This window comes from Siphateles boraxobius, unplaced genomic scaffold, assembly GCF_051911475.1.
Source record: "Siphateles boraxobius isolate OS27281-9 unplaced genomic scaffold, OSU_SipBor_1 20, whole genome shotgun sequence".
NCBI classification, from domain to species: Eukaryota; Metazoa; Chordata; class Actinopteri; order Cypriniformes; family Leuciscidae; genus Siphateles; species Siphateles boraxobius.
Window position 1 is genome coordinate 5,037,477 of NW_027508811.1, and position 26,525 is coordinate 5,064,001.

At 35.9% G+C, this 26,525-nt stretch overlaps 1 protein-coding gene across 2 annotated transcripts; it reads right to left on the reverse strand.

The window, feature by feature from the left end:
- Positions 1-513: 513 nt before the first annotated feature.
- Positions 514-24,982, reverse strand: LOC143744804 (FERM domain-containing protein 6). 2 transcript variants are annotated; one of them, XM_077236473.1, is made up of 14 exons: positions 24,872-24,982; positions 16,197-16,374; positions 15,890-15,980; positions 13,084-13,163; positions 12,663-12,739; positions 11,282-11,465; positions 10,782-10,937; positions 9,815-9,880; positions 7,054-7,122; positions 6,784-6,958; positions 5,478-5,738; positions 4,797-4,928; positions 3,586-3,653; positions 514-3,506 (listed from the first exon to the last, which is right to left on the reverse strand). In XM_077236473.1, exons 2-14 carry the CDS (start codon positions 16,272-16,274, stop codon positions 3,255-3,257), a joined length of 1,689 nt encoding a protein of 562 aa, XP_077092588.1. In that variant the 5' UTR covers positions 16,275-16,374; positions 24,872-24,982; the 3' UTR covers positions 514-3,254. The 2 variants fall into 2 exon arrangements, with proteins under 2 accessions (XP_077092588.1, XP_077092587.1); XM_077236472.1 differs by having other exon boundaries at positions 12,663-12,742; positions 24,872-24,969.
- Between the last annotated feature and the right edge of the window lie 1,543 nt (positions 24,983-26,525).

Below are 26,525 nucleotides of genomic sequence, written 5' to 3' on the forward strand. Positions count from 1 at the left end.
ACTTCCGGCGAGATTCTGAAGTGAGCATACGATGGACACTTTACTATCCCATGAGGCCACAGGAGAGGGTTTATGAATGGCAGTAAAGCGACGTAACTGACGCTGGTGGGTCACATGATAGTGACAACATGGCAGATGTAGTACGTCCAGATTACATTATACTACACATTCATAGAATACTTTTTATCGGTCGTGAAGTAATTATTCACAACTCAAGAGAGCATGTGATTTCGGACATAGCCATAGTATGCCATTCTGAACACAGCTACCATACTGATTTCAGTGTTCTTGAGTTGTATACGTATATGCCGGCAATATAGTAGGTCATCTGTGTATTCCATGCATACAGCGAGATTCTGCGAGATACCTTGCATACAATGGACACTTTACTATCCCATGAGGCCACGGCGGGAGGATTTGTGAATGGTAGTGAAGCGATGCAACTGATGCTGGTAGGTATGATGAGGTCAACATTGTGGATGTAGTACATCCAGATTACATTCACTACACACATTCACTATACAGAACATACTTTATTAGTGGTCACACTTATTCAAAATAAGTATCTACTCGAAAGAGAATGTGATTTCGGACGCAGCCGAACTATTCGGACTGATTCAGAATGGATCATAAGCTCTTAAAGGGATGGTTCACCCAAAATTTAAATTCTGTATTCATTTTAATGTCAAACCTTCAACTGATTTTCTTCTGTTGAACACAAAAGAAGATATTTTGAAGAAGGTTGGTAACCAGACAGTTTTGTTTACCACTGACTTCCATTGAATTGAGAAAAAACATTCAGAAAGTCCTAATGGCATGAGGGTGAGTAGGCTAAAGGATGACAGAATAGCATGAATCAATTGCATAACAGCCATTATGTCAAGACAGTGTCTTATGATCTAGTATGACCTAACAGTTTTACAGTCTTACTTTTTGGTATCAAATTTGGCAAATGTACGTTTTTATGTATCTGACTTGGAAAAAAGTTATGAACAGTCTTAAAGAAATAAATTTGATGACTATCTTTGCAGTTTATGCAGCTGGCCCAAGATCTGTCTGTGAATTAAAACAACCATTCGACTCAAAAGAACAATCTTTCAGGAATCGGACATCGCATCCACCAACAATCTCATTCAAATCTCAGAACGTTTTTTGCAATACAATATTTCTGGTCAATAATTTACTCCTAAATAATGATAATAGAACAATGTCATAGCTATTGAACCAAAAATACAGTGAGGAGTTAACATATAATTACTATTTATACCAATCATATCACTAACCCTGGTTATGCTGATTGCCTTTATCAGTTTATTATATTTACATATAATGCATCTTTTAAAAAAATTAAAACCTTTAAAAAAATTGAAAAACACAATGGCCTGGTTTCAAAGAACAGGGCTTAGATTAAGCCAGGATTAAGCATTCGTTTAATTAAGAGATTTAAGTAGCCTTTATAAATCTGCCTTAGAAAAAAAACATTACTGTTGCATCGTGAGACAAAACGATGGCACTGACATTTTATGATATGTAAGTGCAAGTTGCCTTCAGTTAAAACAGCTGAGCTCAAACATGCATTTTAGTCTGGGACTAGGCTTAAGCCTCGGATTCCAGCTAAGTTTATTTATACTATTCATTCTCAGTGTTTTTCCTTTCACTGAAAGAAACACATAGCCTGCTTTTAATAGGATGTGTGTCTACAATACATAAATGAAGAAATGGCACCCAGCATTATGAACACAACCTCAGAGGGCGTGTTGTGCATTTTGTAATTATCAAAATCTCAAGAGCTCCATGTATCCGGAACAAAACAAACATTGATCTATATATAACAGTGAAATAATCTTTGTTCATATCGTTACAGAAGTTCATCTCAGTTCTGCATTACTTGGGTAGGAAAAGAACATATAATAACCAATGGTTAGATCTGGCAAAAAAAACACACATGCAATATTTTGGTTTGACCTTTTCACTTTCTTTTCTAATCCTGATTATTGGTTTGAGCGGGTTCACACATGCTTTGTAATTTGGGAACATGAGTATTATCTGTACACAATGGTTCTTTGAAACAGGAGATCAGGCGGTGCAAGTTCAGTGTCTTTGAATGATGGAACAAGATTAGCATGACTCAAAATGCAGTGGACAAGCTCTTGTGCCATAATTTGATATTAACCACTGCACTGTTGTACAAGGCTGAATGAGTTTATGTATTGACAGAAATGATGCACCGGTAAAAATCTCCAACATTAAGGGAATCTCTAGCCAGACAAACTCCAAGTTACAAGTGTTTATTTAAAGCCACCAAGAAATCAAAATTGTTTAATTAAATTAATATTTTTTTTAATTTGCGTGCCCTTGTAATCTTTAATAATAATAAATCCCCCTCTCTCTTGCAGCGGAATCTCTTCTCTTCTCTGATGATGTGTTTACTGACGTGAGGGCGGGACAACCTGTCAGTCACATGAGATCGACCAATAGCAAACCACAACCACCCAACGATCCAATCAATACCCAACAGACAAAATCAAGTCCCGTCCTACATTTTTTATTATGTTTGAGAAGCCGTTTGACTCTGATATACATCACAATGGGGAAGAAAGGACTATCGCAACCTTCGTTTCATGCCGACTTCAAAGGAACGTGGCTTTAAATTGCATGAGTATAATATTTCCTTATAGAGAACTGGTTATTCTGGCAGCTTCTGTCTGTAAGTATTAATTCAGTTCCTCCACAACCTTTGTAGCATAACTGTTACACTATGTCTTAACAAGGTGTTTCCACGATGAAAGCAAAAAGGATTCGCTATTGACCTTTAGTAAACGGTCAAGGAAAACGAAATTTAGATCAATGAAAGTTCACAATGGGAGGGGTTTCCTTTTGCTCATTGTGGTTACAACCATTTCGAATTTACATGGAAGAAATATATTTTTATCATGTGTTGTCTTTTGCATCACACCTTTATAGGACACAGTGTTAGTGCCATAATGCCTTGCTCGTTGTAAGATTATCCATTAACAAATTCTGTACAAAGTTCAACAAAAAATTCTGAATGTATAATTTGCAAAACAACCCATGATTGTTCATATTGTCCTGCTGCTGAACAGCATAGAAAACACATTTAAGTGTATGGTTGTTTTAATGAAAGTCCTGTTGAAAATGTGTCCTGTTAATGCTTCTGTTTTGTTTTTCTTTTTGCTGTCCAGTTTAACGGCATGAACAGGAAGACAAGAGAAAGCATCAGTCTTCTCAGTGTCTTATAGAAGAAGCTCCAGCAGCTGGTTATCGTCCAGCAGGTCCAGAGATAGGCAGTTCGTGGCGCGCTGGACACAGAAAGTAGTTTTGTCTGGACATGGGCTGGTCGTGGTGTGTGGGAGCCCAAACGTGTAGCTGATGGAGGTGTCCGGAACTGATGCCGCTCCCAGCGGGAGAAGAGGGGTATACAGTCGCACATCGTCCAGGCTCAGACTGTAGCGGTCGGCCGGGTTACGAGTCTTCTGATTCGAAACCTGCAATGGGTGATGAGAGCAATTACTGTAGTGACATGATGAAAGAATGAAAAGAGAAAGATGGGAGAAGACAGAATACCTGTTTCATGCCATCTGGATCACAAAGGTCCATTTGGGCGTCGCCTGTAACTGAACTCATTTGCAGACCTGGAAACAGAAGTTATAGGATGAAATTTGTATTCTCATTAAAGACTACAGGCAAAGTATTGATTTACAGTATGTACAGTTAACTACTAAGTATGTCAAAAAGGGTAACTGAATTTTCACTTTAAGGCTTAATGCACAGATCTGACATTTTGATACAATGATTTTTGGTCGATGTCAAGTGAAGTCACCATTTATATAGTGCTTTTAACAATACAGATTGTTTCAAAGTAGCTTTACAGTGATAATAGGAAATTAATGGAACAGAGATTGTTTTGGTTTTACAGCAGACAGAAGAAAAAAGTTATTGTCCAGCTTAAGTAAGTTTTTTTGATTGATTCACTTCCGTTGTAAAAATCATTAGTTATTCATTTAGGGGCCGCTTACACAATCCTGTTTTAACTGAAAACAGAAGTTGTACAAGCAAAATGTAAGGGTCTATAAGATTGTTTTTTTTTTTTAAAGAACAGACATTAAAGACATTAAGTTGATCAAAATAAATGACAGTAAATACTTTTACATTTTTTCAAATAAATTCTCCTGAAAAAAATGTATCACAGCAATTTCCACAAAAATATTAAGCAACGCAACTGTTTGCAACATTGATAATAATAAGAAATGTTTCTTGATCACTTGGTTTGAGACTTGAGAAAAAACAAACAGTTCTCCCTAAACTGATTTACACCATGCTACCAGTGGATCATAAAAGTATTGTTTCGTCCATCGTCTGGCTTCCAATTCAAACCATGAATAAATAAAGGACACTCCAGGACTACAAGGAAGGGTTATTGTAATAAGCAGTTCGACATACAGATGCGAGAGTCTCAATAAACTAAACAAATAAAATGTAATAAACTAAATTAATTGCGCAATATAATATTTTATATATAAAATTATACTAGAATTATATTATCAATATATTATCATTATATAATTACATTAATCTCGCATGGACTCCCTACATAATTTACACATTTCCGATGCATTCAGTAACGTTTCAGCATATTCATTCAGCATATTTTGAAAAAACGAAGAGAACTGGAGTGAATCGGAATCAGATGGAATGTAGATCAGATGGTCAGAAGTTAGCTTGGATGCATCGGATTTAGAACCCCATATGAAATTGAGTGTTTGTTGAGGTATCACCTTTAAACTCTTTTTCTGATTGGATGGTAGGACTGTCGACAGACACGTCCTCCAGTAGCTCAGCCAGTCGCAAGATATCCAGAGGGTCGTCCACAGAAACCTCCCCAGGCTCCTTCACCAGCTCCTGCAAATCTACATTCAGATTTCATCACAAACTGTCCGTCTAGCTTAAACTGTGCTTAAGCTAAAGAATTAGAAACACTCAACTCTCACTGTCCGTGCGAACGTGACATCTTAAGAGAATGACAATAATGACTTGCACGCCAAGCAAACAGACTAAATAACTTCACAACAACTTCAAAAACATGTCTTTCCAGCATTACATATGTGAGGAATCCCAGCAATGTCCATCTGTCAGCAGGCCATGTCAAATTGATGAGAGTGGCATTCTATTCTGTTGCAAAACAACCACAAAGTAGGGATGTGCCCAAATCCTGTTCGCTACGCCCTATGCACAGAGTATGCGTGATCGTGAATTGGAAAGTGAAAGTAAAAAGCGAGTGCGCATTCAAAAGCAATTCCAATAACTGATATATATTGATAGCGGCTCCATGATACCACCAAATTATATACAGTATAATTAGCCAACTATATAATTGCGAGACAACGTCATTGAACGCATTGAAATGTATTTTTTCCTCTCATCTCATTTTTTTTCAGGGGGACATGTTTTACCCTCACCTTCCTCCTGCCACTCATCTTCATCAGTCCGAGCTTTGCTGCTTGTGTCAATCCCAGAGGAGCCGTGACGGACGGCAGAGATGAAAGACTTCTCCTTTTCCTCCATGGAAACCATCTCTACGGAGACGCTGCGTTGCCTGGTGTCCGCCTCGATGCCAGAGCTGCTGGTGGAGTGTCGAGACAGACGGGGACTGCCCTCGCTGCACGGCTGATCCAGGTCTAGCTCATCGCTGATGTACGACTCACGATACCTCTTCTTCTCTGCAACCCAAGAGGGAGGAAAACAAATCGTCAAAAACAGCCGGACATGGTAAAACAGTTCTGTGATGATGCTCACAAACCAGTCAAGAACATATCTAGGCCTTATATTTCAACAGAGTTAAAGGGAAAAAATAAACTGTATATTTTTAAATTATAAGTATAACACTTTTCACAATACAAATCATTTCAAAGCTTGAGACAAATTTCAATCAAGAAGCCAGAAGTGACCGTGTCAAGGACAAAGAATATTAATGAATAAACTATATATTAAAAGAAAATGAAGCCTATTTTTTTTTTACCAAAACTATTTTCCACATCCATTAAGATTTTTTTGTTGTATTATGAGCTTATTTTACTGACAACTTTTCTCCAATACTCATTACTATAATCAAAAAATCTTCTCACTACTCTAATGAAAAAGAAAATAAAGACATTATTAAAATTGTGAAGTAATTATGTGTTATAGTACTGTATTGCAACAAATGTTCAGACTCCAGATGTACAACAATGTCAATTGGGGATATGTGCTTAATCATCATAAAAAAAATACTGTTGCAATGCAAAACCTCATTTATGAACCTAAAAATGCTTCATATTCTATGTACAAAATATATTTTTATTTTTTCCCCTTTTGATTTTGGTCTGAAATGTGACAAATGCTTTTGTGAGAATAATCTTGGACAAAAAAAACTCATACTATAACGGCACTGTTCACACCAAGAACGATAACTATAAAGATACCACACCAGCGGACGATATCGTTCTGTTAATTCTAACCACGTGCTGCAGTTTTATCGTTCTGCTGCTTTAACTGCTCAAGCTCTTTAATGCAGGATGGATTCTGATTCTGATTTTAGCGTTCATCACCTGGAAAAACAATAGTTCTGAAAGCGATTCCAACAATATAGTTTCTCTGTACCGTTATCATTAAAGTTGTGGTGTGGACTCTGCATTTCTGTTATATTTAGAACTATTTTTAGAGCTATCTTTATCATTATCGTCCTTGGGTCATAATTAGTGAGAAGAATATTGTGTGGACACACACCCTCCGTCTCCTCTAGCTGACGCAGGTGTTTGAGCGCAGGTTGCAAGCTGAGATACAACCGGTGGCAGGAACTCAGATGCAGCAGCAGATGTCGAGAACGAAAAGCCGAACCCGTGTAGTACACCAGCTTCCTCGCCGAGGGCAAACCATCCGGCTGGATCTCAAACTTCTTCCCCTGTGCAGAGAGCAGAAGAGAGAACTCTGTATACGTAAAGTAACTTTTAATAATAATGGCATAATAATGAAACAAGCAGTAATATTAAATGTTACCAGAAAGGTGAGTCTTCCCACGTGAAACCAGGGGAAATCATAAAGCAGATCACGCATATTGTTCACCTCCTGCAAAATAAAACAAAAACAAGGCCATCTGTCAAGTGAAATGGTATATACTCTGAAGAATGAGAATTGGAAGAAAATGGCTCAGATTCTGATTTCACTAAATTGTTCAGGGTCCTTGTGATTTCAATGCTGATTCTTTTAGTACACAGATTTAAGCCTTTAGTACACATTGGGGGTTGAACGACTTTGGACATTTGTTAAATAGACATTTATGTGATTAAAGTTGAGTCGACTAGTCGCTAATGACGTCATAAATGGACAAATAAGCCTGGACCTCGAGCTCAGACTCAAGCGTCTTGTGCACAGCTATGGTATGACGCATAACAGCTTAGTTCTTTTGCCTTTGGGTCGTTATATTTCTCTCAGATTTCTGCTCATTTTAAATCAGGTACGGATATAGCACAGATAAGATTACATTTATATGAATGCATTAATAAGAGCACGATTGTGTGTGAATTAATTCTACCTGGCAGCATAGTTTCTGAGCTATTTTATTGATAAGTCACAGAACAGTATTGACAATACATTTCTGCGCTACTGAATGTTTCTTTTTAGACTAAATTAGTTTAGAACGCAAGCTTAAGTGCACAATAAGCTACAATTAAAACGTATTTACCCGATCAATTTTGAGCATTCAGATGGTATAATCAAACATACCTTGAGGAACGCTCTCGGAGTATGCATTTATTTGTCATTTTAGCTGTTGGAATCGGAGCGTAAAGGAGGACTTCAAATATTTCTTATCCTATTTCTTGCACCCTCTATAGGTCATGATCAGCTAACTAGTCGATGTCAAGCTTAAAGCTGTCTGTGCAACCCCTAGTACAAATACCCTTTTTGTAGAATCGTATCATTTTTTATTCTATTACAAATAATTGTCAGACCATTCCAACAAAAAAATATTTGGGTCCCAGAAATATTTTGAAACTTTCTAACCAACAATGAGATCTTCCAGCCCTACTTGCCACAAATATACAAACATTTACACACTAACCACCCACTATGAGCTAAATGTGTTAGATCATATGTAATATAGGCTTATATATAGGCAGTGTGAGAAAGAAGTTTAATATAAATCCTGTTTTTTTTGTTTATCAAAGCAGAAGGGGAGCCCATTTAAAGGTTGGGGTCAGGGCCTGAACACACTGGGTCTTTGATCTCTTAAACACAGGGCCCTTAGTTTAATCCAACCCCAGACGCTTTAGCAGGCAGATCAGAGGATTCAAGGGAAAGGCATGCACTCCAAATCCCTGTTTATGGACTGAACTGTCAAATATATGCATTCCAGTCAGGCCTATCTGGAGAGCTCTATCATTGTGATTGGCACCGGCTCAAAGAGAAAACACAGGACTGCAATGAATCACAGAATGATGCACAACAAAGCAGGGCATTCACACGTGTTTTGCAGCAAAAACTATTGCTATTGTGACTTGCACTATCCTGAACTATTTCAGGTGACTTGCAACAAACACTGCTGAAATGTTGGTGCATCCAGTTTTTTTGCACTGCTGCCATTTATATACAGGTAGTTCCCTGTTTTTAGTGGCAAGACTTTTTCAAATCGGAATGACATCTTATTTTTACTGTTAAAACATGGTCAGAAAGCTGTAAGAATTGATAAATTAGGAAATTCCAGACAGTCTGTTTCGGGGGTGACCAGACACTGAGAGGACAAAAGGATCTCTCTGGAGATTACCATTTGAACTGGCCTTCATGCACCATTGAGACGAAAGTCTCATCTCCGAAACAACTTCATCTACATCTCCCCTCACCCCCACCTGAATGCACCCAAGAAAATGTAGTTTTAATGTGAACGATTATCACAGAGTATTTTCATGTTTAGTATTATTTAAAATGTCACAGTGCGACTGGTACAAATGTCCTATTTCCAAATAAGTAAAACAAAGGGTAATAATGTTTTTGAGATTTTATGGATAACTAGCACACAAGGAGGTGTTGGCCTCTAGACAAAGGGTCTCCCTACACCCAGAGGTGCTACCTCTGAATGCAAATGTCTCACTGTTAGCAAATGGTTACTAGCAGGTAAATTTCCACTGTGAATGATGTTTAGATCTGAAATGAGGTCTGGGTATATAATGAAACGCAGCGAGAGCTCGGGGCCTTTTCTGTACTTCAGATCGGTCTGTGAGGCTGACCTCTCAGCCTCATGTATTTCTTAAAGTCGGGTTTGCATCTTCTCTCTATTCCAGAGCATTTGATGTTTTGTATCGATTATCTTTGAATTGATTATGAAATTTGAATGATACATTTACCTGACATAATAAATTGTTACATTTGATTATTTTAACTGACTCTGACATTGTTTTCATTGAAGAGTTAAACGGAATAGTCAAACATTCGCTCACTTTTAGTGAGGCACAGATATTATATTAAAGCCTTTCATTTATGGAGTCAGATGAAGTAACGAGTAAATACATATGAGAAAATGTATTGCATTTAACCAAAAATACTTTGCCACGAGAAAAGACAGTAACACGCAGAGACCTTCACCTGTATTATTGGTAACCCTCATTGGACCAATAAACAGGCTTACAAAGCTATGGCCATTTGTGCAAAAACGCAGAGGCAGTTACATTCAAAACACAGCCACTAAATGACCTCCAACGATAAAATCATGTGAATGCTGCATAACGAACACACATATGCGCCACATGCGTTTACAAAAGCACACCTGATACACTTGCATTCCTCGGAGAGTAAGTCCAAGGAGTGCTGAGCCTTTCTCTTCTTTCTTGTCCTTCAGGAAAGAGACATAGGCTGATTAACACACATTAAAACAGTCTAATAAATGAATATATAGAATATTGAACATACTATAAATATTATAAAATATCAGTAATTTAACCAAGTATTAAAAAGTGCTTAATATTAAATATTAATCAAATTAGTCAAATCTATATAATTATATATTCTAATATATAAAAAAACAATTATTCCGATATATTTATTGTATACTACTTTTATAGTTTATAGTTGTTGTTTTTTTTACATTTTTAAAAGATGTCTCTTATGCTCACCAAGGCTAAATTACAGTAAAAACAGTCAAGTATAAATTATGAAATATTTTTAATATATTTAAAAATGTAATTTATTCCTGAGATGGCAAAGTTGAATTTTCAGCATCATTACTCCAGTCTTTAGTGTCACATGATCCTTTAGAAATCATTATAATATGCTGATCTGCTGCTCAAGAAACATTTCTTATTATTATCAATGTAAAAAAAACCGTTGTGCTGCTTATTATGTTAGTGGAAACCATGATAAAAGTAGTTTTTTCTTTTTTTTTTTTTGGAAAGGTATAGTGTATATATTTTCACAGTTCATTATGTATAATTTATGCACCTTAAAAATTGGAATTGCAAAACCAATAACTGCTGTCAAACAGTTTTCCTCTTGGTTTTACATTGCTTGTGGGTGAACAGGCAGTTCTGCCCCAAACTCACAAAACTTGAGATAATGTTGCAATATCACTCAAACAAGCACACTGCAATTCCTTTGGTTCCACTAGTAGTACAGAAATTACTTCACTTTTAACCTCCACTTTGATAAATATATTTTTCAAATCCTCCCTACATACCACAGCTGAGAAGGTCTTGACCTACAGCAAGACATTCTAATAACCATGCATGACCTCTGACCTTCTGTAGGCGATAAAAGGTGACTGGGACATCCTCCAGACGGCAGGATTCTCTGATAAAGTGCAGGATAGCGTCTCGAGAGGACATCCCCCACAGCTCTTTATGAACCTTGGGCCCGTGACACAGCAGGTAGTCAATGCCACGCTTCGCAATTATCTGTAAGAGATCAGACACGGGTCATGCATGATTATGAAACGAGTGTGGGCTCTCACCATGCTTTATTAGCTTTACAAAAACTTTAATCAAACCCCTGCTGTAAAAAAAACAACATGAAATGTTTGGTGCTTGTCAACCAGCATGGTCTTTCAGGTGAAGCTGGTTGTCCAAGAAATTCTTGCTAGTTAAAAAAACTTTTTTTTAATTAAGAAGCCTGGAGGGACATCAGAATACCAGCATCCAAAATACAACATATGCTTACTACACTTAAAAACAAAGTAAGCACCACCTGCTTGAATGCAAATGTATGTGATTGTACTTTATACACTCTAATGAAGATTTACCCAGGGTGGAAAGTATTCTTTGGGCTGGAAATACATAGCGTGTCCGTGGCTGAGGTGGTCAGAGCGTTCGGCCTGTAAGGCGTATCCTGCCAGCTGGAAATACACTTCCTCCTGCTGTCTGCATTCTGAGCGCAGGACACGTTCCCGCAGGTCATAGTAGTACAGTTTTCTTGCTTTACGCTCACTGGGAACAAAAAATAAATAAACAACACAATAACCAACTGAACATCAGATAGTTATAGATAACTGATATTATGATGAATGTTATACTGTATATCATATGCTTTTGCATGTTTTAAAAAACATATACAGTATAAGAGACATCACTTGCTAGAAATGCAGTAAAATCAAGCATCATACAGCAGAAAAGATGGTTAGTTGGCTAAGGGGTTAGTATTTTGACAACATGGTAGATTTTTTTTTATACTTTGTATTTATTAATAATATAAAATTTCTACTGATGGTCAGAAATCAATATAATGGTCAATATTATTAAAAAAAATACCACACTGAAACTGATAAGCCACTAATATACACTACCATTCAATTTTTTAAAAAAAATGTATACTTTTATTCAGCAAGGAGACATTGATGATCAAAGTTGATCAAAAGTGACAGTAAAGACATTTATAATGTTACCAAAGATTTCTAAGATGTTTGGTACTTCTCATTCATCAAAGAATCTTTGGAATGATATCAGAATATTTGAATGATTTCTGAAGGATCATGTGACACTGAAGACTGGACTAATGATGCTGCAAATTCAGCTTTGCCACCACAGGAATAAAATACATTTTAAAATACTTTCAAATAAAAAACAGTTATTTGTCATTTTTTTAATTGTAATAATATTTCACAATATTACTGTTTTTACTGATTTTTTTTATTCAATAAATGCTGCCTTGGTGAGCATAAAATACTTCTTTCAAAACTATTTAAAAAAAAAACAACCTTACCAAGCCTACACTTGAACGGTAGTGCTTTACATGATTACAAATCTTTAGGAGAACTATCCCTTCAATCTAAGCATTCAAGACTAAATATGACACATACAAATTATTTTCAAGAGGAATTTAATAAAAGACTATCTAAACTGTCTTCAAAATCCTCCACATTGTCATTTTCCACATGAAATAAAACCTGAAGCTAAATTCAGTTCCATTATGAGCTGTTTTCAATTACACCACACCCAAATGAGGGGGACAACTTGCTCTACCCTAATAATAAAAAAAAGCTTTCAAAGACAAACCGCATAAAAGCCAAGATCACAAGCCCACTCAAACTGGCCTCACCCCTGGTGGATTAAACCTAATGAAGGAAAGAGGCCAAGGAGAGGGTTCCTCCCTTCAAACGTTGGGGAATCTCTAAGCCTGTGTCTTACCAGATGAGTCTGCCATTCTCCACATAGTACTGGACCTTCAAACAGAGCAGTGGAGGGATTGACCTCCTCAGCGACCCCTGCTGAGAGAAAGAACAGGCTTGACTAGGTTACTGCGGCAACCCCCTAATTATGAAGTCACTCCCACATCCCGAATGGCCAACTATATCTTTACTGTAACCGCCCTGATGACCACAGGGAACATGGAACAAATGGTACAGTAATAATGTGATGGAAACAGATGGTAATATCACAGCACATTGATGAAACAAGGTACTTGCAAGAATACCATGATGGCATTGCCATGGGATCTGACACTTTCTGGTGATTGTCTACGGTGATTTTGGTGTTAATGGACGGGTATTGAAATAAGAGAGTGAATTCCAGAGTAAATGATTTAGGAGCAGGACCGTGATATGCTCACCTTCCCTGAGTCCTGTTTCCACTCCTTGGGGAAATACTTGACAAGTTTCTCTTCCAAGTCCAGAAAGATGTGCTCATTGTCTAAAGCAGCCCAGAAAGGACACACAGGAAACAAGTGTAAATGCTCTCGCTGTGCAAACAATGGCATCATGAATTCATGCATGAAATCTGCCCAACAATGACCTCAATTAGGGAGACGACTGGAATGAAAAGACCCGTTCAGCCATTGGTGAACGCACGGCCCGGTATGCAACAGCCCTAACCGCAGACAAAACTTACCGCAGTAAAAACTAGCAGTCTGATGCCAAAGCAATCGTGATTGCAAAAGAATTCCAGCGCTTTGGGTAAATCGTGTAAACACTTCTAAAAGGGAGCTTGTGCAAGAATGGAATTAAGATGGTTCAAATAAATGTCACAATGGAAAAATGAAAGGAGATTTAGCTAAGACCAATGAATCAATGTTTTTTTTCCAAAGAGTTAAGAACCAACATTTCTAGCACATCCTTTTCATTCAAGTAGTCCGTGTGATTTATTCGATTTGCCAATGTGATCTCATTAGTATTTGTAGGAATGTGTACGTAGAAATCTAGCACACATACATTATCAAATGTTTTGACAGACACTGAAATGTACTATATCAATGTATTGTTATAATCTAAAATGCAAATGATAACACTTTACACTACATTTCAATTTGTTAACATTACAAAGTTATATGTATTATTTATATAAAGAACATGTATTATTATGATTATTTAATATATTTGTAAAATAAGTAATAATCTAATTTAAAAAAGTTGGTAACATTTTACAATAAGGTTTCATTAGTTTACATTAATTAACATGAACTTAATCTTTGTTAATGTTAATTTCAACATTTACAAATACATTATAAACATCAAACATTGTATTGGTTAACATTAGTTAATGCACTGTGAACTAACCTGAACAAACAATGAACAGCTGGATTTTTATTAATTAACGTAAACATAGATTAACAAATTTAGTAACAAATGTATTGCTTATGGTTAGTTCAAGTTGTCAAAATGGATACGCAGAAGTGACAAAAAATTCTATATTATGAATTTTTAAGGCCAGACAAGTAATTTGTTGAGGTCAATTTGTAAAGAAAGACTACACGCCTGCGCACATGTATATTCAAACACGCATATCTATAGACTAAAGACGTAATACGCATGTGCACGGCGTCAGCGTTTTCACAGACTCATGTTTTTTGAAGTTTATGCGGAGATAACATTTTTCAACAATTTTGAAGGTTTGCGTTCTCGGCCAGCAGGCACTGTTGTTGTGTGAATGGTAGAATGGTTTTCCGTTAGAACGGTGTCGTGTTAGCGGCCCCTAAGTTAATAACTAATGATCTTAGCAACGGAAGTGAATTAATCAAAGCTAACTTTAGATGAATATAAATGAAGGTGACTTTACTTCATGTTAGTTAATACATTAATGTTAAAAAATGAAACCTCATTGTAAAGTCTTACCAAAATATTTGTAGCATAAATTATCATATATTTATTGTCACAGTGTGGTGCAGGCAGAAGAAGATGAAGATCAATTAAAAAGTTTCAATGCAAACTTTTACTAACAATATCATTCAAACAGGTACAGAGAGGCCGAAGGTTCACACACACTTAGCATGACAGAGATCAGACCATGCAACAAACAGGGCTTAAATACATAGGGAAACAGATCAGGGAAACGAGACACAGCTGACAAGACTAACGAGGTAACAGGTGAGACAGAAGAACTAATGAGGGTTACCATGGAAACAAATGAGTGGGGGGGAAACAGAACAGAGGAATACATGTGACTAATGAAAATCCAAACAAACACTGACACTTGACATTTATATTCTATTATTGTCATCAATATTTTTTATTATGAATGATTATGATTATGAATATAATATAAATATATTATTTGATATTTTTGTATAAATAATTATTTATATATATAAATTACGAGAATTCACAGTATCCGTGTTAAGTTTAACTTAAACAATGTCAATACATTGATATTGTATGTTTCCAAACTGTATGTGTACACTTTAGGTAAGAAAGACCAATGAGCGCAAGTTCACATTCCATTCTGTTTATCCATCCTTCATGACTGCTAACTGCACATCGCTAACTCCCTCGCCACATGACTCAAACCCGGTCTGACTCATTGTCTCTCTAGCTGAGGTTCATCTCAACCAGGTTGTGACCCTGCTAAATGCTCAGTCAATTTGCCTCTCTGCCCTGAACTGGTGAATCATGGTGAATTCCAGGCTTAAAGTTAATATAGCCCGTTTTCAGGCCTCAGGGGTAACCTGCCCTCAAATACACAAAAACAAAGAGACTCTTGTCCGAGAGGAGAGTGACACAAAATAATAAAAAGTTATTCAAGAGAATGGAATGAGGCTTTTGAATAAGGGGTTGAAAAAGAGAGCAAAGATACACTGAATGATTAGATCTTAATAGAGAAAGCCTGAATGGAATTGCAAAACAACTGGAAAACATTAGCAGAATTACAACTAATGCAAACTAATGCAAAATTAGTTTTAAAAAGATTTAATTTATATTTCCCTGGGAATAAAAGCAAGTTAGGGTGTTTAACCCGTCTGGAGACTGTCATTCAGGTGCATTATATCCATTGCTAGAATGGCCAAAAACCAGAAGGCTTTGGGATGTAAGCTTTTGCATTTGAAAGCATTCGGTGAAAGACTCTTGGTTACAATTACATACAATACAAATACACATTTCTACTGAGACTGACATACAATTTAACTGGAAAGCATCAATCCTTACTTTTAACTAAAGTCAATCCAAAGTAGTGCAGCTCTTTAATCCCGAGAAGCTCGCAGACACGTTGAAACACTTCTTGACCTGTTGCTTTCAGCTTGGAAGAAAAGAAAAACTGATTTGACAGTGAATCTGGTACAAAAACATTATTTTACATAACATTACATTTTATATTCAGTATACTACATAAAGCCTTGAGTATGTTATTGCTTTCTTAACATTCATAGTGCATAGGTCCGTGACAGATTCACATGCAAACATGAGGAAGACATGATCCAAATCAAAATAAGAACTATTACAAGAGCTTATTTACCCCCACTGTGATGTCCAATGTCTCCTTGGTGGGAAGAAGGACGCACACTGTCCTCTCTTGTTTGGCAGGGAAAGACATCTCATCCACGTACACACATGCATGCACACACACACACACTTGCCTCTTTTTATTCAAGATGCTTTGCTCTCACAGGCATTGGCTCCTTCATTTTAAATATCTGCAAAAGAACACAAACAAACTTAATAAGGGATTTCCTATACGGATGCTATTTTATTCCAAGTAACTAGGCCTATGTGGTTTCTAGAGAGTTACTGCCACAAGTTGCTATGATATTCTCATATATATATATATATATATATATATATATATATATATATATATATATATATATGGCTTGGATAGATATGGCAATGAAAGTCTATGGGATTTTTATGGCCATCTTATCATCTGCCAGGTGAAAATCATACGTTAGATAGCTTTAAGAAGTAAAAGCACACCTCTCATCAACAAACTGCATGATTTGAAATATAAATCATGTCCATAGCAGTAGCACTACTAACAAGCAAAACAAAACTAACAATATAACTGAAGAATGACTAGCGCTATGATGAAATATCTGCAAATGCTCTTTTCTCATATTTTAAGACACAAAACAAGGCAAAAAAAGGAAACACTGAGGTAATTAAAATGTCTAGACTGTCCAGAAACGCTGCTGATGTCTGTGGTGGAATATGAGGGTTTTGTCCTGTTCTCATATTTCATGCAAACTTGACCCTACACTTCAGCCATGCAATAAAAGCTCATTACATTGCACAATCCGCCCAGTCAAGTAAGATTATTTAAACATGCAATTATGTAATAATTAAATTAACGCCAAACTTGTAAACAATGAGCTTCGCCAATCCTGTAGTGAATATTACTGGGTGATGTTATCGTGTTTGTGGACCTTCACTTTTTCTGCTAGAGTTTCACAGTGTAGATAAGCTAACCTGTGAAATCATTACAGGCCGTTGTTGCATTCCTCACATTATTTGGCAAATTCCACCTGCTCCGAGACTGAACCGAAAAACCTCAACATTGTGCTGCGGATACAAAACCAACCCTACAAAAACATTCGTCAAATTGCTCCCATTCTACAATGTATTTAGACATTTAAGTCAAACTTAAAATGTATGAATGTTATTGCAATAGATGGCATATCCAACCAACTGGCATCTGTAAACAAATGATGCTAAAGATTTTTTTAAAAACCATGCATTTTTGTGATTACTTTTAACCAACTGGTCTCAAAATTCTCACGCGTTTAAGTTCAAATGTATCCTAGTATTAATGTATACTATATGTCCCAACTGTATACATAAATCTCTCCATATTCATTAGCCTTTGGCTGTTATTATGCGGTTTCTTTCTCACACTGGGTTTACAGGGGCACGTTTTACCTTCAGGTGATTCAGAGAATGACAGTCACACCTAAGACACATAAACTAGGCTACAGTAACCGTTAACCGCTACAGCCTCAGGGGAATCCAGCTGCTAGTCTCGGCTTCAGTCTCATTCTATACATGGCATTCAGTGAAAAAAACAAAACAGATTTTAGTCTTTCTGAAAGTCAAATATAATGGAAACACAGTTGAAGACTTGATAAATGGATAGTTCACCCAAAAATATTCTGTCATTTATCCACCCTAATGTCGTTCCAAACCTGTTCTTCTGTGGAACACCAAAGGAATGTTAGGCAGATGGACGGTCACCTTTTCTTTTATTTCTTCTTTTTTTCTCCACACAATGACAGTGTTCTGCCTTAAATCTCCTTTTGTGTTTCACAGAAGAAAGACACTTGTGACTTACTGATAACAAACAAACATTAAATTAACTACACACCTCTAATGAAGTCATTTCAAAGGTGTAATGAAGTAAAATATAATAGACAATACATTTATATAGATAGACTATAATATATCGGCCAACGTATAATTTGGAATTGTTTTGATCAAATAACAGTATCTATCTCTCCCTTGTGTTAGTTCAAAATTGACCAACATAATTTACACAATTTTTCTATATATATATATATATATACATATATATATATATATATTCAAAGTCATTTGTGGGGGTCAATTAATTAAAAAATATATATATTACTGCTGAATTTTTCAATTGCTAGGGATGATCTGATCGATCGGCCACAGATTGGTATCGGTCGATAATCACGTTGTAAGACTTGATCTGCAGTCCCTAATTTGGCTGATCTCATGAACCGATCGCAGGACATAAAACCGTAAAAAGTTGCCACCAAAGCACATGTAAACAGTAGACAGATGAGGCTTTTGTGCCACGTTCTGCTTTATAACTTCATGAAACATTAAGATCTCTGGTATGATGGGTAGGGCTGGAAGACCATTACTCATCAACCAGGACCTTATTACTTGTTACTTATTATGTACTTATTAATTTTAAAGCTTTATTCTGTTGTGTTTACACATGTAAGTAGTTTTTATGTTCAGTATAACACTCAGATCACTTGTTTGGAGAGGTTTTTGGACTTTTCATAAAAAGGCTACCGTGGTTCTAATCCAAATAACTGTGAACAAGCCCGCACTTGTTTTTTATAATAGTCATCATGTCAAGCATGAATAAAAACAAAATATATCAATACATTGCATCACTTTTTCTGGGGTTTTCTCAGCAGTGTTGTAACATAAGAACCTCCAAACATAATCAAAATCTATTTTCTTCACAAGTTGAAAGGTTTTCTATCAAGTACAATACCACCATGTACTTGATGTTATAAGCCATTTCTTTTAAGTATGTCATTTGAAATCACGTGAAATCATTAAACATGCCTTTAAGGTGTAAGGGGTTAACAACAGTGACAGTTAACAGAAAGCTTAAATTTCACTTATATAAAGCTTAAGTGATGGGGATTCGTTTCGGCCGATCGTGATGACTAGAAATCAGTAGTCGGTATCAGCTACAAAAATCCTGATCGGAGCATCCCTGTGCTGGACCTTTACCCATAATGTATCTATGAAAGTTATGAATTCATCCGTTTGTTGGATGACATATGCTGCAAAACATGATGTTCTTACTAAACACTTATTTAACTGAGGGGACATTTTATAATCAGAAAATCACAAAAACAATATTTATATACATCCCACAAAACCAAATGTACACGTCTGAATGGTATCAAACCCAAGCACATCAAAAGCTGTAAGCACTGGCCTTGAAACAAACTTTAGACCATCTGGGGCATACTTATTGTCGTCGAGCCCTGATATATTTACATCAGCAACAGACATTGTCAAAATGCCACTAATTTGAGAGGGTTTGCCGGTAAACACGTCTCCTGCCAAAGATTCAGTTGGTACAAATTCTCTACTGGGTGGGATTTATGGGGGTTTATCTTTAAATCAATTAATCAGATTAAATTTGACCTGTCTCGAAACCTCTGCTCTGGGCCAGTCTAGATCTGAGTGTGCAAATGCAAGACCTCTTAAAGCCACAGTTCAGCCAAAAATGAAAATTCTGTCATCTATTTAACCTCATGTTGTTCTTAACCAGGGATATTATTGTTCCCTACAATAAATACAAATAAAACAAATGAAAAAAACATGAATTGAAATAAAGCTATTAGAAAAAAACTTTATTAATAAATACTTTTAAGTTGAGTTAAGTTGAAACAAAAAAAAAATAAACCTAAGTAACAACATAACAAATCTAATAAAAATATCAAAATATTAATCAAAATATTAATACAAACTATAATAGTATATTAATCAAAACAGTTCCAAACAGTTCCAAACACTGCAGGGAAAAAAATACTGTAAAAATGCTCCATTAAATTGGTTAACTGAAAGGTACCTTACCATATACGGTGAAAGATTGTAAATAGTTTAACATCGTGTTACATGTGATTTTACTGTAAAATATTGTCAGTTTATGGCTTTTGCAAATAAAAACTATAATTTATGGTAAAAAAAAAAAAGATTTTGGAATTTAAGAAGGTATATTAACATTAGAATATGCAGGCATCCTGTAAAACGGGAAAGACTGACACTTTATTTTTACAGTAAATTACTGGCACAGTTGCCAGTTTTAACTGTAAATCTAACAGGATATTTCTTATAGCATGCCTTTCTTCCATGCAACTCAATTGTGAAGACTGTGCTAGTCACTGTTCAATTCAATAACTAGCTTCAGTTTCAACCCTCAAAAATGCTTTCGATCCAGTATCACATCAACAATCTCATCAATCAATGCCTGCTACTGACTGTGCGATTTCAGCAATCAAATTAGATCATTAGGCTATACGTGTACGATGACACCTACAGTATACACTGTAAAACCTGATGATTTAGTTCAACTCAAACCGTTTGAGGAAACCGATTGCCTTAAATCATTTAAGTTTATTAACTCAAACAATTTAAGCATAAAAAATATTTGATTTGTGTCCAAGTAACTTAATAACTTATTGTTAAGATAACTTGGGTAAATAAAGTTAATAGTACTAATTCCTTTCAGTTAATATAACTTAAATCTATGAAGTACACTGTAAACCCGAATAAGTTGGCAGAACTCAAAAGACTTTTAATAGTATAAACTTAGTTAGCTTTAAAAACCTAATCTGCTAACGTAGTAAATGCTATCATATTAGCAATAGTATGTTCTACAGAAGCACTTGCTGCATGAGCGCAACAATTTAAAGGGATTATTTCCTCTCAAATCAAGCTGCATGAACCACTTGTCACCATGATGGTAACTATCCTAAAGCCAACATTAACAGAAATTCTTCTAAATTAGCATAACAAAACATTAATCACTACTAAATCTCACACTTAACATTAATCTTACACAGAAAAAAAACATTATATTACACTTAATTTTAGCATTTACTCCCCCTTTCGAGTGTCATCGGCAAAGCATGCTGGGAAATAGATACCCCAGCCGTGTCAGTTAAACTTAAGTTCGTCTAAATTAAAATAAATAATTTCATAAAACTCAAAACATTGAAACAGTTCAGTTTACTTAAAATATATCAGTTCTGTGAACTTGAAAGAAAAAGAAGGTGCTAAATACTCATAAAAATTAATTTGACTGAACTAATTTGTTTAATGTAAGTTTGTCCTACTCAAACCAATTAATTATTTTGAGCATTAGGGTTTACAGTGAGTGGTGCAGGTATGAAATCACTTTATAGGCCAAAATGCAAAAAAACAAGTTAGCATTTTAGCACTTCCGGTTCCATCTTCCCGAAGTCAAAAGGTTTTTTTTTTTTTAAATGGGATTTTGGTTAAATGGCTGAAATAAGGTTTCTGGTGAACACAAGCTCAAGACACGTTCACGTTTTATTCTACGACATAAAATACATCAGAATTACCCCACGCGTGATTTTTTGAAGCTGTAACGTGTCTTGAAAAAGGCAGTTGCTAACATGTGGCTAAATGGGACTACAGAGGCAGTCAGGAAAATGAAACGTCATCACGCTGAAAAGGTAAGCTTAGTCTGCTTTTACAGTCTCATGCTCATAATTGTGCTCTTATAAACTACTCTTACAGTTCTAACTCAAACGTTCTAGGAAAATGTTTTTAGATTGTTTTTAAACTCAAAGAGTTGTCAGAAACTTAGTGATGGTGACATTGAAGTTGAACGACCGTGGTGTAGTTTGTTTATAGCCTACCTCTAGCTTTTTATTTAGGCAACTACATTTAGGCTTCAAAATTAATAAAAGTTGTGTTCATCTGTGATAATAATCTTAATGGACAAAACGTGTATTGTATACTTTTGTTAATCACAGAGCTTGTTTTTAGCGATAATCGCCTACAAAGTTACGTCACACCTGCACCACTCTATTGGATTATAGACTATGACGCAAGTTAGTACAGAAGAATAAAACGTAATCAGTATGTGCTAGTGGTAAACAAAAAGAGCATGAATCACACTTTGGCAATTGTGGTTTTCATGTGTACTGAAAAAAAGAGGAGGAAGTGAAAGAGGAGAATATGGACGAGGTCATGGCTTGGGAAAAGCCATGCCAGTTTTGTTAATGGAGCTTTAGGCAAGTAGTTTTAAGTTTTAGCACCATGTTGTGTTGATCAATACGTCATTCCATGTTGCAGTTTTTTTGGCTATAGTCAGTAGATGTAGGTCATAGCAGCAAACACATTGTATGATCATCATGCTAAATTTCTAGCACAGAATATCATTGGTGGCAAGACCGTGACAACGGCCATCTTTGAAACTCTCTCACTGTATGACGTAGAAGGAGTCACGACCACAGAAATCACCACGACTGGTCATCTTTCGTCTGGGACAGCACAAAATCGTACAATGTGTACTGGGCATCAAGCAGGGGTGCTCAATCTTACTGAAGAACTACCTTCATGCAGGGCTCAGATCCAACCCAACACACCTGTCTGTAATTATTAAGGGCTCATGAAGATCTTAACTAGCTGGTTCAGCTGCGTTTGATCAGGGACGGAATTGAACTTTGCAGATCTACAGATACAGGATTGGGCACCCTGAACTAAAGCATCAACTGTGTGTGGGAATTGGGATACAGAATGAAATTTAAGTCGGTTAACAACTGTGTGATCAAATAATCGAATCAGTTGAAATGAAGAACCGGTAACACTTTATTTTACAGTGTTCTTGTTACATATGTTACATGTACTTACCATAGTAATAACAGTAAATTATGCATAATTACATGCAACCAAATTACTAATCCTACCCTAACTCTATAGTAAGTACATTTCGTTGCTTAATATTACTCAGTAAATATATAATTACTCTGTAACAATTACATCTTAAAATAAAGTGTAACCAAAGAACCACATCAGTCAATTTGTGAAGAAATCATTCAGACTGGTTTTGTGAACCAGATCAAATCAATTCAAAAGATTCACTGCATGATTCCAACATCTTCCATGAACTAAAATCAAGAAATTCAGTGAATAACTAAATAGCATATGTTTATAAGTTATAGTAAGACTTGCAAAAAAGCAAACAAGTCATACAGGCTTAAATTACGATTCTTCTGCATAGTTTTTGAAGCTTGAAAGCTTTGGTTTATGTTTAGTTGCAGGGAAAAGGGCATGGAACATTTTTTAGAATGTCTCCTTTTGCGTTCGAACATGTATGGAAAAAAAACTCAAAACTGTTTTGGAACAATAGTGTGAATAAATGATGAAAAATATTAGGGTAAAAAAATGATTTTTCTCTCAATTTGCTTTGATTCATTTTGTTTATAGCACTGAATGCTTGTTTAGTTGAATATTGCCACACTAAAACACCAAACATTCAGACATGCACGTGCTCTCAGAACAACAACTGTAAATCAATCTTCAAGTGTGCATTTTTCAGACTGGAAAAGTTACTTACTCTGTAAAGACTGATAAAGGAGGATCACTTGAGCCTCAAAGCAAGAATAAATCTTCAGCACAACCACGCTGTTCCAAAAACACAACAGACTGCGGCTATGAGCTTAAGGAGTCTTCCTTCCCCTGTCGTGTCTCTGAACACCTCTGAAGAATTGTGTCAATTACAGAACTATTCTAGTGAAAACAAATGCAGATAAGCCTCCGGGTAACAGGTCGCACTGCATGATGAGCTCGTTTGACAAGTAAAAATGGAGACCAGTGATGGTGTATTTAAGCAATACAACAGGCACTTCAAGCGAAATGAAGTTCCTCAAGAAACCTTGAGTTATTGCCCAATGACAATCAAAAGGCTTCAACAACTACTAGGATCCGAGAACAAGTCAAAAGCCGGTTTTCCACCCACCTGTGGCTCTGGGAAAAAAATCACTCATCTAGTCATGAACCATCATACCTCTCTGCCCGTTGAACGTGCATTCGTGTTTAGACTTGTCAGAGGGTGAGTCTGTTATATCCACAATTACATTCCAAACTGCTTTCCTTTCTGAACCGTTCACACAACAACAAAAGTTCAATTCAATTGCATTTGATGATATATAAAAATATATATATATAATACCCCCCCCCCCCCCACCCCCCCACCTATGAACCATAATTAGACTTGAGCTTTAAAACCAGCTCAATGTCTGTACTAGAGTCCTCATACACCACAATCTCACCATTTATATGAAAGAACATGCAGTGCAACTTGATGGGTGGGAAAGTAGCCTAACTGTAGATAGGAAGTTTCAAAATCACTTTCATAAACACAAAAATCAGCCTAACTTCCAGATTTAGAATAACAGAATTGATATATCAAATGAAAAGCTAACCAAAGGTTCTGCACTAATTCTATATTACAAACAACAGTTGAGTGTCCTCTATGGAAAGTTAATATATACAGAGAAAAATGCTCAATATTTACAAAAATGATCATAAGATTAAGTTTATGATGGAGTGTTTAATAATAAATCAGATTAAGTAGTATTAATATATTTAAAAAAAAAAAAACAATAACAAATCAATACTGGAATATTGTGCAATACATTAGATCAAATCAACTGTAATCACTATTATGCAGAAACAAGGGGAAAAAACTTAATACGTGAAAAACGACCAAAAAATAAGAATTAGTTGCGGAATACTTTAGAAATATTGCAGAAAGGAAAAACCGTCAAAAAACAAATTAATTAAAGGAGTCTATATAAATATATAAACTTAAATATACGTACTAGTCCATTAGACTTTCAAATACAAATAAATGCTTTTAGAAGATGTGGGAAAAACACTTACCTCCTATTAAAATCCCGAGTGTATGTTTGTTTTGAGGGCTGATGCTGTTATGGTAGAACTCACATAAACACTCGCGCGCGCGCTCACTGACGGACTGACTGATGAGAGAATAGGAGCAGTAGATCAGACTAAACCAAATTACCACTGCGAGGGGGGTGTCTTCATTATACCGCTCGAACAACTAATACATACATCAATACTGTTTTAAATACGCGGCATTTTGTCGTCGAAAACAACCAGTGCACGGTAAAAAAATGTAACAACGAGGGAAAACTAAAACTATGATTGTCTGTGGTGATAAACTAACACAGAATCCCCCTCCGACCATTCATGAATATGTATGACCATCCTTTAAATTGATACACAACAATACTCTGTGTGTAATGTGGGAATGTATCACTGTTTTTACTATGCTTTTTGTTGCTCCAATGGAAGAATGCATTAAAGTTTAAAGTTTAAAATGTATCAATTAGCTTCTCTTGGTTTTACTACGAGCTTGTTTATTGTTCATGCATGAAGACCCTTGTAAAACGCATGTTGCGGAACTACAAAAATTCACCATGGAAGCAAAAGTTTCCCCAAAATAATGATAAAAAAGTTGATAATTATTATTTTTATTCAGGAACACTGCGGCAACGTGTTTTTTAGACACCATTGTCAAACAAACAAACAATTACATGATCATTAAAACTTTCTTCTCATGAAAATAAAACAAGGATCTTGAACCTTATTAGTCGTAAAAATATTTATTTTATTATTTTAGGACTATGATGAGGTTGAAACCTGACATGGAGCCTGAAATCCTGAAACCTTCCTACCACATTCATAACAAATAAATAAATAATAACAAAGATAATGAAACATTTTACCAAAGAAAAAAAAAAGATCCTGAAACCTTCTTAATATTTTCGAACAAACTAACTGACAAGATTCTGAAACTTTACATCTCTTGAAGGAGACCCCATATTATGTTTTTACGACAGTAACAATATCTGCAGTAAATGCATCATTTTGGATGAAATTATAGATATTAATAGTGAAATATTGTGAGAGTGCAGAGCATGATTTAACTGACATGTGCCAACATAACCTACATGTGCAAATAGTGCAGAAATAGGAGATCTTCCTCACATCTTGGTCGTCTTCCTTTTTCCTTTACTTCTGAAGGGTTTCCTATTCTTTGGGCAATAACATTTAACCTGCCTGGGTCAGATTAAATCCATAACAAGATTACTAAATCAAGATAAGCATCAACCTGTCTGAGATTACATTAATTCAGGGCAGCGGAGACCACCGCCTTTCCATTATTATCCACCCAAACATCTGATCATACTGCCGAATAATGAATCAAACCGTCAATTCAAAGATTTAAATTGCAGCGATTGACATTTAGGCAAGAAAATAGGAGTTTAATATGAGCTGTGCTGAATGTGTTTGTGTGTGGGGTAATTAGGGGTCTGTTAGAGGTCATGAAAGGCCGTTAAGGATTATTCTCTGCATTCATTGTCCAAAAAAGCTGTCCGCTGTCTGGACCATCTTAGCCTCTTAAGAGTCTTCAGGAAAAAGCGGTGTGCTGTCTTCAGCCGCTGACCCCAGCTCTGATCATATTCACATGACCTTCGATCTCTGACTTTCTCTCTGCCCAGGTCATCTC